Here is a 15245-nt window from a genome sequence, read left to right on the forward strand (position 1 = left end):
AATAATAAATTCAAAAATTAAAAAAGACATAAGAAGATAAAATTAAATGAATAAAAAAAGTTAACAAATTAAATTTTAGATAAGAATTCAATTGACTTAACAAAAAAAAAAAGAAAAATAAATTCTACTAAATTGAAAAACATTGCGTGTTTTGTCCTAATCAATCGTTTGTTTTATAATATATATATTTGTTATTCTACTCGAAGCATGTAATTTTGATATGTGCATGGTTTCATCACCGGAAAAGTCGACAGTATGCTATTAATTTCAAATTCAGCCCCTGATTGCTTTGCTTTTGATCATTCACCACTCCAAAATTTACATATAAATATAATTTAATAACATTAACTAGGTTACACACATATATGTTTCATTATTATTATTATTATTAAGCCAATGTATGATTGAGATTATAAGCAAACGAGTACCAAGATGTTACTTGGCACAAATTCAAAATATTTGTAGCATTATAATTATCTTAATGTGTCCAACACGTAATTCACTACAAAACTTGTTTGACTCATTGAAACACAGGTTTTGTATAACACATGTAATACATAAATAACATAACAAACTTATTCATTAATGCTGAGTGAGTTTCAACTTGGTTTTAAACATTAGAGAAATTACTAGTTTTACTTTGTATGTTTCATTGAAATCACAAATATCAGCATGTTATTCTCACTACCAAGTTGACTTTTTAGTTGAAAATATTCATCATTATACACTTTGAAATTTCCAGATAATTTTCGTTTTTATTATTCTTTTTTTTCCATTGTTTTGGAAGTTTTATTTCGTTTCTCATAACAAAAAAATGATCAGAGCATAGAGTGCATATGTATTTTGTGTTATTTTACATGCTGACATTTTATACATAATTATACCTATAAAACTTGTAGAGAAAAACAAAATTTTTACGCATGATTGCGTCCGCAGTTGAGCTCGTTCATGCTGATTTTTTTTTTTTTTATCATTATTATTTTCATTGTTTTATGTTTTATCATAATTTATTGTTTCTGCTCACTCTTGGGTTTTTTTTATTAATTTTTTTTTTTTTTTTCTATATATGGGGGGAATAAAAAAAAAAAAAAAACAAAGATGTGGAAGCAGGTGAATGGACGCAAATGTGACGCCTCAGACGAAATAACAGACGCATTCACGAGGGATATTGAAAAAGGAATTTCTTTTTTTTTATTTTTACCTATGTTCGTTTTGATTTTCATTCTTCAGTGGTTCATGTTTGTTAATTAAGCAAAAAGCTTGCCATAAATTATCTACTTTTTCAGTTTTATCTTTTGTTTCTATTTTTATTTTCTTGCAAAACCAAAGGAGCTGGAAATTTCAATGATAAATCCATGCTGTTGTTTAAAAATCTCCAGAATTCAAATTACATTTGTCGTGATGGTTGTTTATTCGCATTAATTCTCTCCGATTCATTCTCAATTTTTGATAATACAATTTATCATGTAATTGAAAAATATATTTTTCATAATATTGAAAAGATATTGTAAATAATTTTAAAGAATTCTAGTATAATGTTATTTATCTTTGGGTTTTTTTTTTATTTATTCATACAAGCTTATTTTTTTGTATCGTTTTTTTTTTTTTTTTTGAAAAATTTGTTACGTTTAAAGCATAACGCATGACAAATTTTTATATAAAAATAAACCGCTATATAAACTCAATGATCGTCGAATTGTACATCTATATCGACAGCATTATATAATATTGGAATTCATTTTTTTTTTTTTTCTCAATGAGCAGAGATATTTTCTTCCCCTCTCATATCAACCCACTCACTGGAGCATCAATATTACGGTATATTCAAGAAATTTCCAAACGATGAATCTCGTTGAATGTTGATAGAAAATAAAGATGAGGTTGTTGAAAAAAATATTCAACTACACATATAATAAATTTTTTTTGAAAATAAAAATAAATTGAAAAAAATATATAAATAAATAAAAATAATAAAAAAACATTATTTTTCACCAAATATCTTTTCTTTTGGGTTTTGTTCGTTTTTATTATTTTTTTTTTTTTTGTCTCAGTTGATATTTATTTCAATTCATTCTCTTTGTGTGTGTATACTAAATATTGAAGTTACGCTATTCTTTCAATTCGTCTGGAGACTTGGAAATACTTAAGTGTATACATACATTGAGACCCTTTGAGAGGTCTTCTTTTGGCAAATGCCAAGACGTTTTTTAAAACTAAATGAATTCCGCCTTTTATCCAAACGTATTTTTTTATTTATTTTTTTCTCTGTAGAGAGACAAGAGTGACGAAGGCCGAGTTTAAAAGAGATAAAATATATAGTATGACAAAACGATGGAATAGAACAAAAAAAAAATAAAATAAATAGAGTAAGAAAAAAAAAAAAATGGGCCCTCGGGAGTTTAGTATATGTTATGTGTATATATAAAAATAAAAGGGTAAGAGAAAGAGAACAGAAGGAATATATACTGGTCGTAGAAATAAGCACTGACATAAGTGTGCTGAACAAAGGGTTGTTGGGACTTTTTCTGGTTCACTGGTCATAAGAAAATGCAATAGTTTCATCGTAGTTTGAAGAGCAGAAACTAGAAGACTTAAGTTGCTGAAGTTATAAGAAAAATCGAGGTTTTTCATTTTGTTTGTTTTTCATTTTTAGTTATTTTATTCGTTTATTTTTATTTTTTGTTTTTTTCTATCTTCTTTTACAATATATATATATGTCATTTTAAATTTTTTGTCCTTTTTCAATTCGAGCCTTATACATATAGTATTTCAATGGTCTACAAAAGTCGCTGCAGTGCGGAAGTTTCAAGTTTCTGGGAGCTCATTCCCCATCTTGCAATCCTCAAATTCTCAGGATACAATATATACATATATACTGAACAAGTTATAAAAAAAAAATTTATATTAAAAAAAAAGGGAAATTTATATATAGTTTTACTGTTATTTTAACATTTTGTGCAGACTATATTTTTTACAATAAAGTTTGTAAACAAAAATTGGAAAATATATATATTATTTTAATTTTTATAATTTAAAATAAAAACTTGTTTATTCATTTTTATTATTATAGTAACAATAATAATAATAATAATGATAATTTTTTTATATGAAAAAATTAAAAATGCATTTGTCTTTTTGTTTTTTTTACTTTTTCTCTAATTGAGTGTATAATTAGGAATATACATATATTTACAGATGACATATACGCATAAATTTATTTCGAGATGCTTACTTATATACGTATTTATTCGAATCGCGTGCAAGAGACACGATGCTCCTTCACACCTTCTGTCAGTGTTTTCGTGCTGCATACAAATGATATAAATTCTATATGAATGTTATTTTCTCTGAATGTTTTTTTTTTTTATAACATACGAGTGAAACACGACAACTGGAATTCAATGACGCGTAATAATTGTAGATAACTGATGATGTGCTGCTGTTATTATTTTATTTATTTATTTGTGTATTTTATTAAATATATTTGTAATTTTTACACAACAATTGCCTGTTGTAATCAGGGATAGATAATTTTCCAATATTGGCTCGTTATATATTGTCCAAGAAGATAACCAAAAATTCTGTAAGTAATGGAGTTTCACGATATGTATAAGTACTTTAAGGGTAGTTTAAACCAGAACGTTGCAAATGCGGGCACCTGGGTTAAGTACACAAACACGTACAATATAAACTCATAAAATACTTTTTCTACAAACTATCGTAAATTTTATTTACAAAAAAATAAAACAAAAATTGTTTTTCTTTTTTTATTTCTCTCTTTTTTAAGAGACAAATTTTTTTACGTAAAGAAGTAATAATATTATGTGAAAATTTCAAATAAATGTGTTGGATAAATAAAAATATGCTCAATTAATTTTTCTGCTAATGAATGAAAACAAGAAATATAAAATTCATGCGTTATAGATGAAAAGTAAACATCTAGTTTTTTTTTTTACTTTCATATATATGACAAACTGAGTTATTTTTAAATTATTACCAGTTATAATTATTCGTTTCATATATGAAACCACTAATTAATTAAAGTTGAAACTTTTAAATATCTATCGCTTTGAAAAATTTGTTTGCATTTATAAATACACTTGTTATATAATCTTTGAAACTTTTTTTATTAAAATAAATTATAATAATTTTAGTTTCTTTATCAGTGCATTTGTTTTTTATTAGTGTGTAAATTTACAAAAAAAAAAAAAAAAAAATACTGATAATAAAATATACGAGTTTGTAATGACTTTGAATGAGTCCCAAACGTTTGACGTAAACTTGTAAAATCAAGGTGTATCGTGAATTTTGTAAGGAAACGGTTATTAAAACTTTTCATTCATCTCTGGCATCACTGATTCATAAGTCCTAAAAGTTTTATTATTTTCAAGAGGAAAAGCAATTGGCGGCAAAAAAAATATCCTATTAAACTACGTTAAAGTTCACGCAAAAGACTATATATTATTTTAGATGAGCAACGTAACAATCACATAGAACAGAAAAAAAAAATTAAAATTAAATTGAAAAATTAAAAAAAAAATAAAATATATAGAAAATTCTAATTAGATATACAACTTACAAGTTTTTAGCAAACTTTGTAATACTTTTTTTTATTATTATTTTATTTTATTGAACAAGATATAAATTTATATCTGACTTTTTATTAAAAAAATATTGCAAAAGCAGCTTTATCCATGCTTACAAATTAAAAAAAAAAAAAAAAGTATATTCTAAAAGAAATGAGAAAAAAAAAAAAAAAATTAGTGTTTTAAAAACTATAATCGATTTTTCAGCATGAAATCTAAAGTATAAGTAATTTTTATTTTATTTTTTTTTTTTTCCATCAAAGTTTTTAAGAGTCAAGTTTTTCAGTGCACTTAATTATTGTAATGACTTGCACTTTTGAGGTAATAAGTTGTTTGAGTATTCAACGAGTAGAGAAAAAGGAAAAAAAAAAAAAAAGTTAAAAAAATTGAAATTTGAAGAATATTTGTAATAAAAAAAATTCATTTAAAAATTATTTATCTAATGAAACCTTGAAAAATAATGTTCATAGTATTATTTTTTTCTTTTTTTATGTCAATAATAAATAACAGTGATTTATCTGAATTAAAAAAAAAAAAAAAAGCTCTATATCAGCGTGTTTCAATATTTTTCGGCTCAGCGGATTGTGTGTGTGTTTGTACAGTTGAATATAAATATGTCGATAATCCGAATGGATATGATAGGGAAAAGTCACGCGTTGACATTTGTTGTAGTGGTTAAATGGGTCATAGACCACAGAGAGAACATATAAAACCGAGGTTACATACGAATCATTGTTATTCAACACCATCAAGAAAGTCATTTGCCAAAATTGCAATTTCTCGCTGACGTGAAATCAGCTTTTCGTCTACTTTTTATAAAGTTTTTTTAAATTTTTTTCATTTTAACTACTCTTGCACTTGTTGTGACCCAAGGTAGAATAATGATGCACACTAGACTCAATATATTGTCGCCTCTGTTCGTCAAGTTAATTACTATTTTATTATTATTTTTATTATAATTAATATTTACGAAATATTTTTTTTTGTTTTAATTGTGTTCTCTTCAACATACATCTTTTTTCTTTGGTCTTGTAATAAAAAAAAAAAATAATTGTTCTTTTGTTATCTCATATTATTACGGCTTTTTTCACTTACCTTATAATTTTTTTATTCTTCTTTTTCTAGGAGTACGATGCTTACGAAATGTGACACTGGATGTAGTACCAGAGTTGGTTGAACGTGGTCAGCAAGCTACTCTACGATGTCACTATATACTTGATGCCAATGAACTTATATATTCTTTGAAGTGGTATCGTGGTACACGTGAATTCTATCGATATTCACCAAGTGAACATCCTGCAACTAAAAAATTTAACATAACAGGAATTAATGTTGATGTAAGTTGACATCAATTTAAAATACATAATTTAAAAAAAATAAATAGTAATGCTCTTAATTTTAAACAATTAATTATACAAATTTATCACAAATTATATTTATCAATGAATATTCATATAAATAATTTACAAATGCAACTGAAAATATATATAAAAGATAAATAAATAAATAAATATTTCAAATTAAATTACAGTTAAATTTTCCAAATTTTCAATATATACAAAATCAAGATAAATGTTGAATTAATATTTTTTTTTATCCAGAATTTGTATTGTACACGTAGTGGCAGTGCTATATCCAAATGAAATTGTTATTTGTTATACAATTTGTAAACGTTATATTCTCTATGGATTATTTTCTATCAGTTTGAAATGTCACTATTCATAAATGCTTCAACAAATATAGATACTTGTTTTACTGTTACCCAAACTGATATATACAGATAAAATAAAGCATAAATAGTTTTTAAATATACAACAGATTTAATACAAATAAAAAAAATTAAATAAATACAACAAACATCAATCAATTGAAATGATTAATTATTTATTTGTTTACAGGACAAAAATTCAAATCAAAGTCAAGTGACAATAACAAATGTTGATTTTGGATTGAGTGGAAATTTTTCATGTGAAGTCACTGTTGATGAGCCAACATTTTCAACAGAACAAGCCATCAAGAAAATTACAATTGTTTGTAAGTTAATGTTATTATATTTTTTTGCTTTTAAGATTAAAGTTTTGATTTTAAGGTATCTTAACATACATCACATCACGAAATTATAATTTTAATGTGCTGTTACATGTTGGCTAATTATGGTATATGTATATATATTAAGGCCAACTTTGAAAGTTGTTTATATGAGGAAAGCATACAACAACAAAACTGATGAAGATTACATTACTGAACCGTTAATTAAGTATTGGTATATACAGTGTTGCATCACTGTCAGATTACATACCTTTATTCTAGATAGATAAATGTCGAAATGGACAGAAAGAAGGATGATAATAGATAATAGATGAGACAGAAAACAAGACTGTATAAGAGCTTTTCAAAGGATCACGAAAGCCATTGAGTTTTTTTATTTTATGCAACACCACAACATTGGGTGGCAACCACATTAACCACAGGGGGATGAATTCACATCTAGGACAATCTTGTATCATTTTTTTTTTCCTTTTTTTTCAACATCCAATAGACACGCTGTATGAATTCACCATGATTGAATTTTAAAACAAAAAAAATCATAGAAATACATAAAGTATCAAGTGATGGATAAAATATAAAATAACAGAAAAAAAAATAAATAAATATCATTAAATAAAAATAATTTTAACTTGAGTAAATTGAGCAAATTTATTTTTCATGTAACACTTGCATTGGGCATAGTAATACATGTAAAATAAAGTTTTAAAAACGTAATCACCAACTGAAATTCAGTTTGATTGATCAACTATACTGTCAAGTAAATTTCAAGTTTATTTATTCAAACTATGAATTGGCAAAATACACACTCTCTTGATTATTTGAAAAAAAAAAATTTACGAAAATTAAAAAATATTTAGTTTTAATTATTTTTCATACATCACTTGATCCTCAATATTCAATTCAATGATATTCCAAAACTAACTAAAATGAAACTCTAATTCTGAACTAAATCAAAGTTACGTGAAGCATATAACATATTGAATTCATCAGTTGTGGTACATGAGCGGAAATATCTAGTGGACGTTCAGATGGTGTAATCATACTGGGATTCTCCAACATACTGTTCAAATAACGAATTTAATTCACCGCAAAACATAAAATTACTTGTTCATACATATACATACATACATGACGATGAGCTCATCTCTTTTAGAATACAATTTAAAAACGAAAAAAAAAAAAAATTTAAATTAACTTATTTTTTATAGAATTGAAAACGTGCAGAAAAAGGGGATGAAGCGTAGAATGAAAAAATAAAAAAAAAATTATAATGTAACATGAAGGATAAGAGATAAATTAAGAGAAAAAAAATAGAATATTTTGATATCAATACAAGTGCCAGAGCACGAAAAAAGCATAACTGCTGGCTCGTTTCACATCCAATTCTAGGCCAAAATCCAAAAACCTGCACACGCGGCTCTACGCCTCAACTTGGCCGTGTCGAAAATTGGATAAGTTCCTAGCGCGTACCAAAGTCTTGAAGATAAATAAATATATATATTCAATGCTAACATAATATCTGTATTGCTGCAAAGGAATATCAAATTTAAATAATGATAATAATAATAAACAAAAGAGAAAAAAAATTATAAAACATAGAAGAAACAAGAAGTATCTTAATGAAAAAATTATGTTCTCAGTTTGTGTTTACCAATAATGAAAATAATAATAAAATTAGAATAAAATTATTGTTTTTCAGCACTGCCATCATCGAGGCCCGTTCTCGCATCTGAACGAAGCCGTTACGAGTCTGGAGACATACTCAAAGCAAATTGTAGTGTGCCACCTTCTAAGCCCCCAGTTGAATTCTCTTTTACGCTCAACAACTTTCCGGTAAGCATCAATTTTTTTTTTCTTTTTTTTTCTTTCGTCACTTAACTTTGTGACTGAATTTTTTCTTTTTATTATACATACAATAGACACAAAAAAAAAAAAATAAAAATAAACAAATTATTCTCGGAGAAAAAAAAAAAAAAAAACAAATAACAAAGTATTTGCAAGTATAATAGTATTTAATTCACGTCAGAAACAAAGAATTAGTTGTTTGATGTTGATTTTTTTTTTTTATTTGTTTTTCTTTTTTTTTTGTGAACTGTTCGGTGATGAGAAATGTTTAGATTGCTCTTGCCATCATTTGCGAGTTGAATGATAAGCGAAATAATAATGGAAAAAAAAAAGAATTAGACATCAAACTCAGATCTAATAAACGTCCTGACCAAAAGTTTGAAAAATGTTTTTTTTTTTTTTTTTTTTTCGCCAAGCTTTTATCCAAGCAATTTGAGCTTTTACGGATACTTTTTCCTTTGACTCAACTGTGTGCAGCCTAACCACCCCTATTCTTACTACCCCCTTTTTTCCTCCCTTGCTTCATCTCATCGCGGACTGTTCCGCACGACCGTCATCATGAGAGAAAATTACTTTCCTTCGTGATCCGAGTTTATATTTTTGTATTTTCTTTAACTGCCTATATCCACGCAATCCCACTAGTACCACCTGCTGTCATAATATATATTATATCTATATACGGGTGTGTAAAACTAGATTAAAAAAGAATACCACTTTTTTATTAAAAAAAAAAAAAAAAAAATGAATCAATCAATAAAAAGCCGAAAAAAAAATAAATTGGAAACATTTTATTTATAAAAAAAAATTAAGCAAAGTAAAAAAAAAAAAAATGTTATATAAAATCTAAATCAAAATGAGATCTAAATTGATTTTACAAAATGCAATATTGACTCAACTAATTCCTAGACACATATTTGACGTCACTGCGGAAATTAAGTCCAGTTGATTTTCCACAGTATTTGTTCAATTTTATGAAATATTATTATTTAACCTCAAAAATTTTTTTCAATACAAATACACTGATAAAATATTAAAGTATTGATTAAGTTTATAAATATAATCATAATAATAATATTAATCAATTAAATTTTATAATAGAAATTTAAAAAGTATATATTAAAAAATGAATAAAATTTATTAAATAATTGAGTGTTTTAATAACAAATCATTTATGAGACATTGATGAATTTTGTAAGCTCAGTCTTTTGACCCTTTGCCGTTCTTTAACGACCATTTAGTCTATTTATTGCTCGGGTAATCAGCTCTACGAAGCAGTGTCCATTAGTCGCATCCCCTTTTGCACAACCTAGTCAGACAAGTAGCCATACAAATGCGATAAACAAGTAACCTCTGACCAAGTAAACGAGCTAACAAATTCATGTTATCTTTTTATTATTTCTATTTCATATTATACAAATGTATACATATTTTTTTTTTATTCACATTTATATTTTTTCTTTTCTATATAGACACAACTGTCAACATAAAATTGCTTGGATTATGTCAATTACACACATGTTTGTTTTTTTATAGTATATTGATAGTCAAATAACACATAAGCCATAAACATACATAAAATAAAAATGATTACAACATCCCAGTCCTAATCGACGTAAATATATTTTGACCCTAACAAAAACATTTACCCCTCGAATGAGTCATATTGGTTATGGTACTTGCAAACTATGCCCTTTTTTTTTTTTTTATTCTTTAGCTGTGAACAAATATATTTGTTCATGGCTAAAGAGAGAAAAACACCGACAACATATATTCGTGATAAATTTGATGGGATGGTAACGATTGTGTAGGGAACCAAACACATGAGTCTTATTCCCGTCACCTTGAGCTCAACACAAGACTAACACTGCTTTTATTTGCTCAGAATGTTTTTTTTTTTCGCTTTTATTTCTTTTTTTATTATGATTATTTGTGTGCTTTATTATTATTATTATTTTTATATCATTTTTTATTTGGGTTTAGGATGTATTTTTTCAGTTCATTTTATTTAATTTTCCCAAGACTTGACGATGTCATGTTACTCCAAAAGATACACGTATTTTCTTGGAGATTATACGTTTTGTAGATGTATGAGTTTATGAACGATACGATTCTTCTTGGTGATGGTTCACCAAGTAAGTCTTATGGTCTTGATAGACTGTAAAACAACAACTGGGATGGCTCTTGGGTGCAAGCTTACAGTTTCCTATTCTGGATTTATTCCCTGAAGTATGATGTCGTTTTTTTTTTTTTTTTTCTATTTCAATTTATTTTTATCTATTTGTGTTATTTTTTTTTTTTATAACTCTTAAAAAATTCAATTACTATTCTACTATACTAATTTGATTAAAAATATTTACTTTTATATAAATGAATAACATATGAATATATATTTACATAAGAAAAATAAAAATATTCATCAAGTTTTTGTACGTGATGGAAAAATAGTAACACAGATCAAGTGTCAAATAATTTTTATTTTAATGGCCTTGGCTTTTAGGGATCTTGTTAATGCAATAACAAAATAAAAGTTATAGCATGTTTTAAAATAAATACAAAAATAAAAATAAATAAAAAATTAATGTTTATAGCATGTTATGAAAACATGGAAGACACTGAATTTTAAGTGAAAAATATATAAGTTTGTATATTTATTTTATCAAAACATGAATTAAAAATAATTAAATATTTGATAGCTTAATGTGGGAAGGAGGGGAAGACTTACAGAAGCTTTGTAAATAATTGGCTGAGATATTTTTTTTTATTTTTAAAAGTATATCAAATAACCAGGACTGTATTGTCGTCGACTAAACAATTGAATCTAAAGTAACATTGAAATATGAAAACATAAGTGTAAAAATAAACTTAAAAAAAAAATATATATATATGTAAAAGTAAAGAGAATAATTTGATACATTCATCAAGACTAGATGAGAGAAGAATAAATTCACTGAACATTGGCGTACACACGTAGAAGACATTGTCGTTTGCTTTCACTTGGAAACTCTAGATGAACCTTCTCGCATAACACCAATCTCTCAACACCATCACACAGTACTATCATACATATAAACAGTATCCACATTTAAACCACCACTATATATACAGTAGCATAATTAAATTCGTAGACACAACATAATGAAAGCTTACACCCAACTTTGTAGTGTATATCCTGTAACGAATTAGCATGGTCGACAAGCAAGTATTCAACTGTGTGTTCGTACTCAAAGAGAGATACTATGATACAATGTGCTTGGTCATTGTGTTGAGTTGAGAAATTGAATGCATTGTTTACTTCAAGTAAGTAAATATTCAACGCAGGATCTTATAACAAACAATTTCAAGATGTCTCAAGAAAACTAACTTTATTTCACCTGATATCCAACAGAAAAAATGTTTTTATTTATTTTTTTTCATTTTAATTTAATTTTTTCATTTATTTATTTGCCTGACTTTTGATCTTTATTAAAAGCATCATTTAATGAAAATAAATTTTACTCATTTCCATGATATGAAATAAATAACAGCGCATATACACCTTTGATCACTGTAATTACGATTATATCAAATTCACTATATACATATATTTATTCATTCGTAGATTCTCTCTCGTGGCTTATTGCCACCACATAGATCCATTCATTGCGACATTTTGCCATTTAACATCCATGAGAAATGAAAGACATTCAATATAGATATACGTTATCGTAATTTATTTCTAGCTGGTGGATTTGTTTGCCAGTTTTTTTTATTTATATATTTTTTCTTCTATTTTTTGAAATGTTTTTTTTTTTTTTTTCTATTATAAAACTAAAAGTAAAAACATTAACCAATAGATTTTCATTAATGGCAAACAGCCCCTGCGGAATTAACCTCAAATGAAACAGCATGTAATTGCCATTTGAACTAGAGCATATCCAACAATGTTCGGGTTTCATGAATAGTATGTGCTGGCTGAGGATCATGATACTATTCTGCCAAAGCCCCACACAGAGAAATCAAGAGTGGGGTAACTCAGTTGCCAGTAACTAGCTATTATCATTTACACGTATATGAAGCCTTGGTTATATTGAACCATACAAGGGTATATTGGTTATATATATCATACAATCAGCTCACCCTAATTGTGGTCAAGTTTCATTTGAGATGAATTTGATCATCGATTTCAAACAGCAACAAAATTGTAAGAGAGATAATTTTGGGAAAGAGGGCGGCTGCTGAGGTTCCATAAAATATATTATATATATACATTTTACAACATCGTATTCATGAACCACATCACGTTTTGGGTAAATCGTGGTTCTCGTTTATTAGCTGTAACGTTAGTATAAATAGATGTTGAGACAAGATGGATGCAACAGAGTAACAACAGTAACAGCAGGAAACCGCGAAATGGGTGCTAAGCATAGTTGAAGTTGAGTGATCCTGGCAACTCTGATGCTTTTCGTTGTTGAGGATATGGTTTGGTCCTTCATCCAAGAACTTTGTTAACCCAAACTAGTATTCCATTATAGACACTATGACAAAACTTACTTATCAAGACAAAGTTCGATATATATAGACAAGGTTTGATCGAATAATGGAAGCTAGATGCAGATGAATCTATTGTTTTCACGTGAAGAAACCATTGGTGGCAAATTCTATATATATAATCATTTTCTATTTTACAATTTCAATTGGTTTTACTCTCCTATCAACAAAACTAAATAGCATTTTACTATAGATATATAAGTCAAGTTCATTTTCAAATGACAAATGAGAAAGGCTATCTCATTTCAAATTCATCAACGGTTTTCACTGTTTCATTTGATCTTATCGATAACCCAATTTCCATTTTCATTTACTATTTTATTTCAAGAGTACTTTAAAACTCTGAGTTAATAATTAATTATATTATATCTTTTGAAATTAAAATTTTCTGTAAATTGTATATGTGTATATTTTCACATTATAAATCTTTATATTAAAAGTTAAATAGTTAAAATTTACTCAAGAGCTTTTAAGCTAGACCTAGCATTATTTACATCTTTTATGTTTAGCAAACGCATTTACCCTTTGCTAATATTTGAGGTAAATTTTATGTTATATTTCACCTCATCTAACTCGGCCTGCTTTTAAATGTTATGTAGTATTTCAATGTATTTTCATCGTCACAGACGCTTATAATACTCTGTTGTCTACTATACCTTTTTGGTTCGGGGTTTTTGGTTTAACTCATGTATACAAACGAAAAAGCTACATTACCGAATAGTCGGATATCGTGTGTATATATATATACTTACAAATGAAGTTTAATTTGTAGAAATTTTAGCGTGTTTCTACTTTCAAATAAAATTTTATTTAACTTTTATATAAAACTCTGTTTTCCAACTAGTTTGACAAATAATGCATTGCTGAGTTTATTGGTAAGTAAAATTTATTGTCTCTGTAATTGGGCGGTTTAGTGGAAAATATTTTAGTTGGTGAACACAAGAGAAATTGCTGAATAAATTGGTTCAATTTATAAATAATAATATTTCATTATTGAAAATATTGAAATATGTGAAATGATATCATAGACATTTTTTAAACAAAGTACAAATACATTAATAATGAAACAAAATATCAAAGTGACATCAAAAACTCTATTGAATTCAAAATTAATTATTCACTATATCAAGGGAGCAGGGTTTTTTTTTAAAAAAATCAATTGATATTTTGATTTAATTTAAATATCAATGGACAAAAAATAAATATTTTCAAGCGTTAAAAAATAGAAAAAATAAAATATCAAAATGTTGAAAAAAAAAAAATAGAAACAATATGAATAAGTCAGATATTTATATCAAACAATTTTGATCACAGAGAACGATTGAGATTGAATATGGCAAGAGACTTGTTTGAAGATTTTGATGGATTCAGTGCAAAGATCGCTTTGTTATAGAAACACTATTTGCAAACACTGAAAGGTATTATTGCATGATAAAGTATGAAAAAGACAGACAATAGACAAAGCTGAAGGAAATGAGAACAACGAGTTTCCTATATTTTAAGAAGGCAAAGAAGATTTTGAAAATCCTTAAAGCACGTGAGGATTTGACTTATAAATTTCACTGAGTATATAGTGTTAAGAAAATACGATAGGGCCAAATGGAATATCGTTTATGTGTTCTATCTTCATCAAATGGCTTTGTTCTCTATCAGATTTATTTATATATTATATATATACAGATATAAACCAAAGATGCGTTTTACTAGTCTCGTTCGGTGTACCACGTAAATGCTATTATTTCTATAGCAACAGTCAGGGCAAGATGCAAGAAGTTTATGGGTTATATTGAGGGGTAAAAAGATTGCTCCAACCAACCCTAAACGTTTTCACCATTATCATCAGATCGTTACAATATTGTTTGCCATCCAGATACAAAACAATCTGGCTGACAATGTACAGTCAACTTTTTACCTTACAATTTAATATGGAAAAATGCTTTTTAAAATTTTACAAATAAATGCAAAATTTATTATTGCACACGTATAACTCTATAACAAAAAAAAAAAAAAAAAAATTCACTTTTCATAAAATGTTTTGGCAAAATGAAATTTTTTGCAAGTCAAATTTTTTCTTCACTTCATGTAAATAGAATAAAAATATTCACCTTTTATATCTATATTTTTATATAAATAACCATAAACAACTAAAATCACAGTATTTTTGAAAATGAAATACTTTTTATTTTTTCACGTCAATCTTTTATTCATTTCATCGTATTTTCTTTAATTTTATTTTTC

At 26.5% G+C, this 15245-nt stretch overlaps 1 protein-coding gene across 1 annotated transcript in view; it reads left to right on the plus strand.

The window, feature by feature from the left end:
* The window catches only part of LOC122858998, a 48231-nt gene that overhangs the window by 23031 nt on the left and 9955 nt on the right, over positions 1-15245 (plus strand). Inside the window, exons 2-4 of the mRNA XM_044162309.1 lie at positions 5712-5923; positions 6485-6620; positions 8335-8468. Coding sequence (XP_044018244.1) covers positions 5712-5923; positions 6485-6620; positions 8335-8468 — 482 coding nt within the window. The remainder of the gene's footprint in view (positions 1-5711; positions 5924-6484; positions 6621-8334; positions 8469-15245) is intronic.

This window comes from Aphidius gifuensis, linkage group LG6 (assembly GCF_014905175.1).
Source record: "Aphidius gifuensis isolate YNYX2018 linkage group LG6, ASM1490517v1, whole genome shotgun sequence".
NCBI classification, from domain to species: domain Eukaryota; kingdom Metazoa; phylum Arthropoda; class Insecta; order Hymenoptera; family Braconidae; genus Aphidius; species Aphidius gifuensis.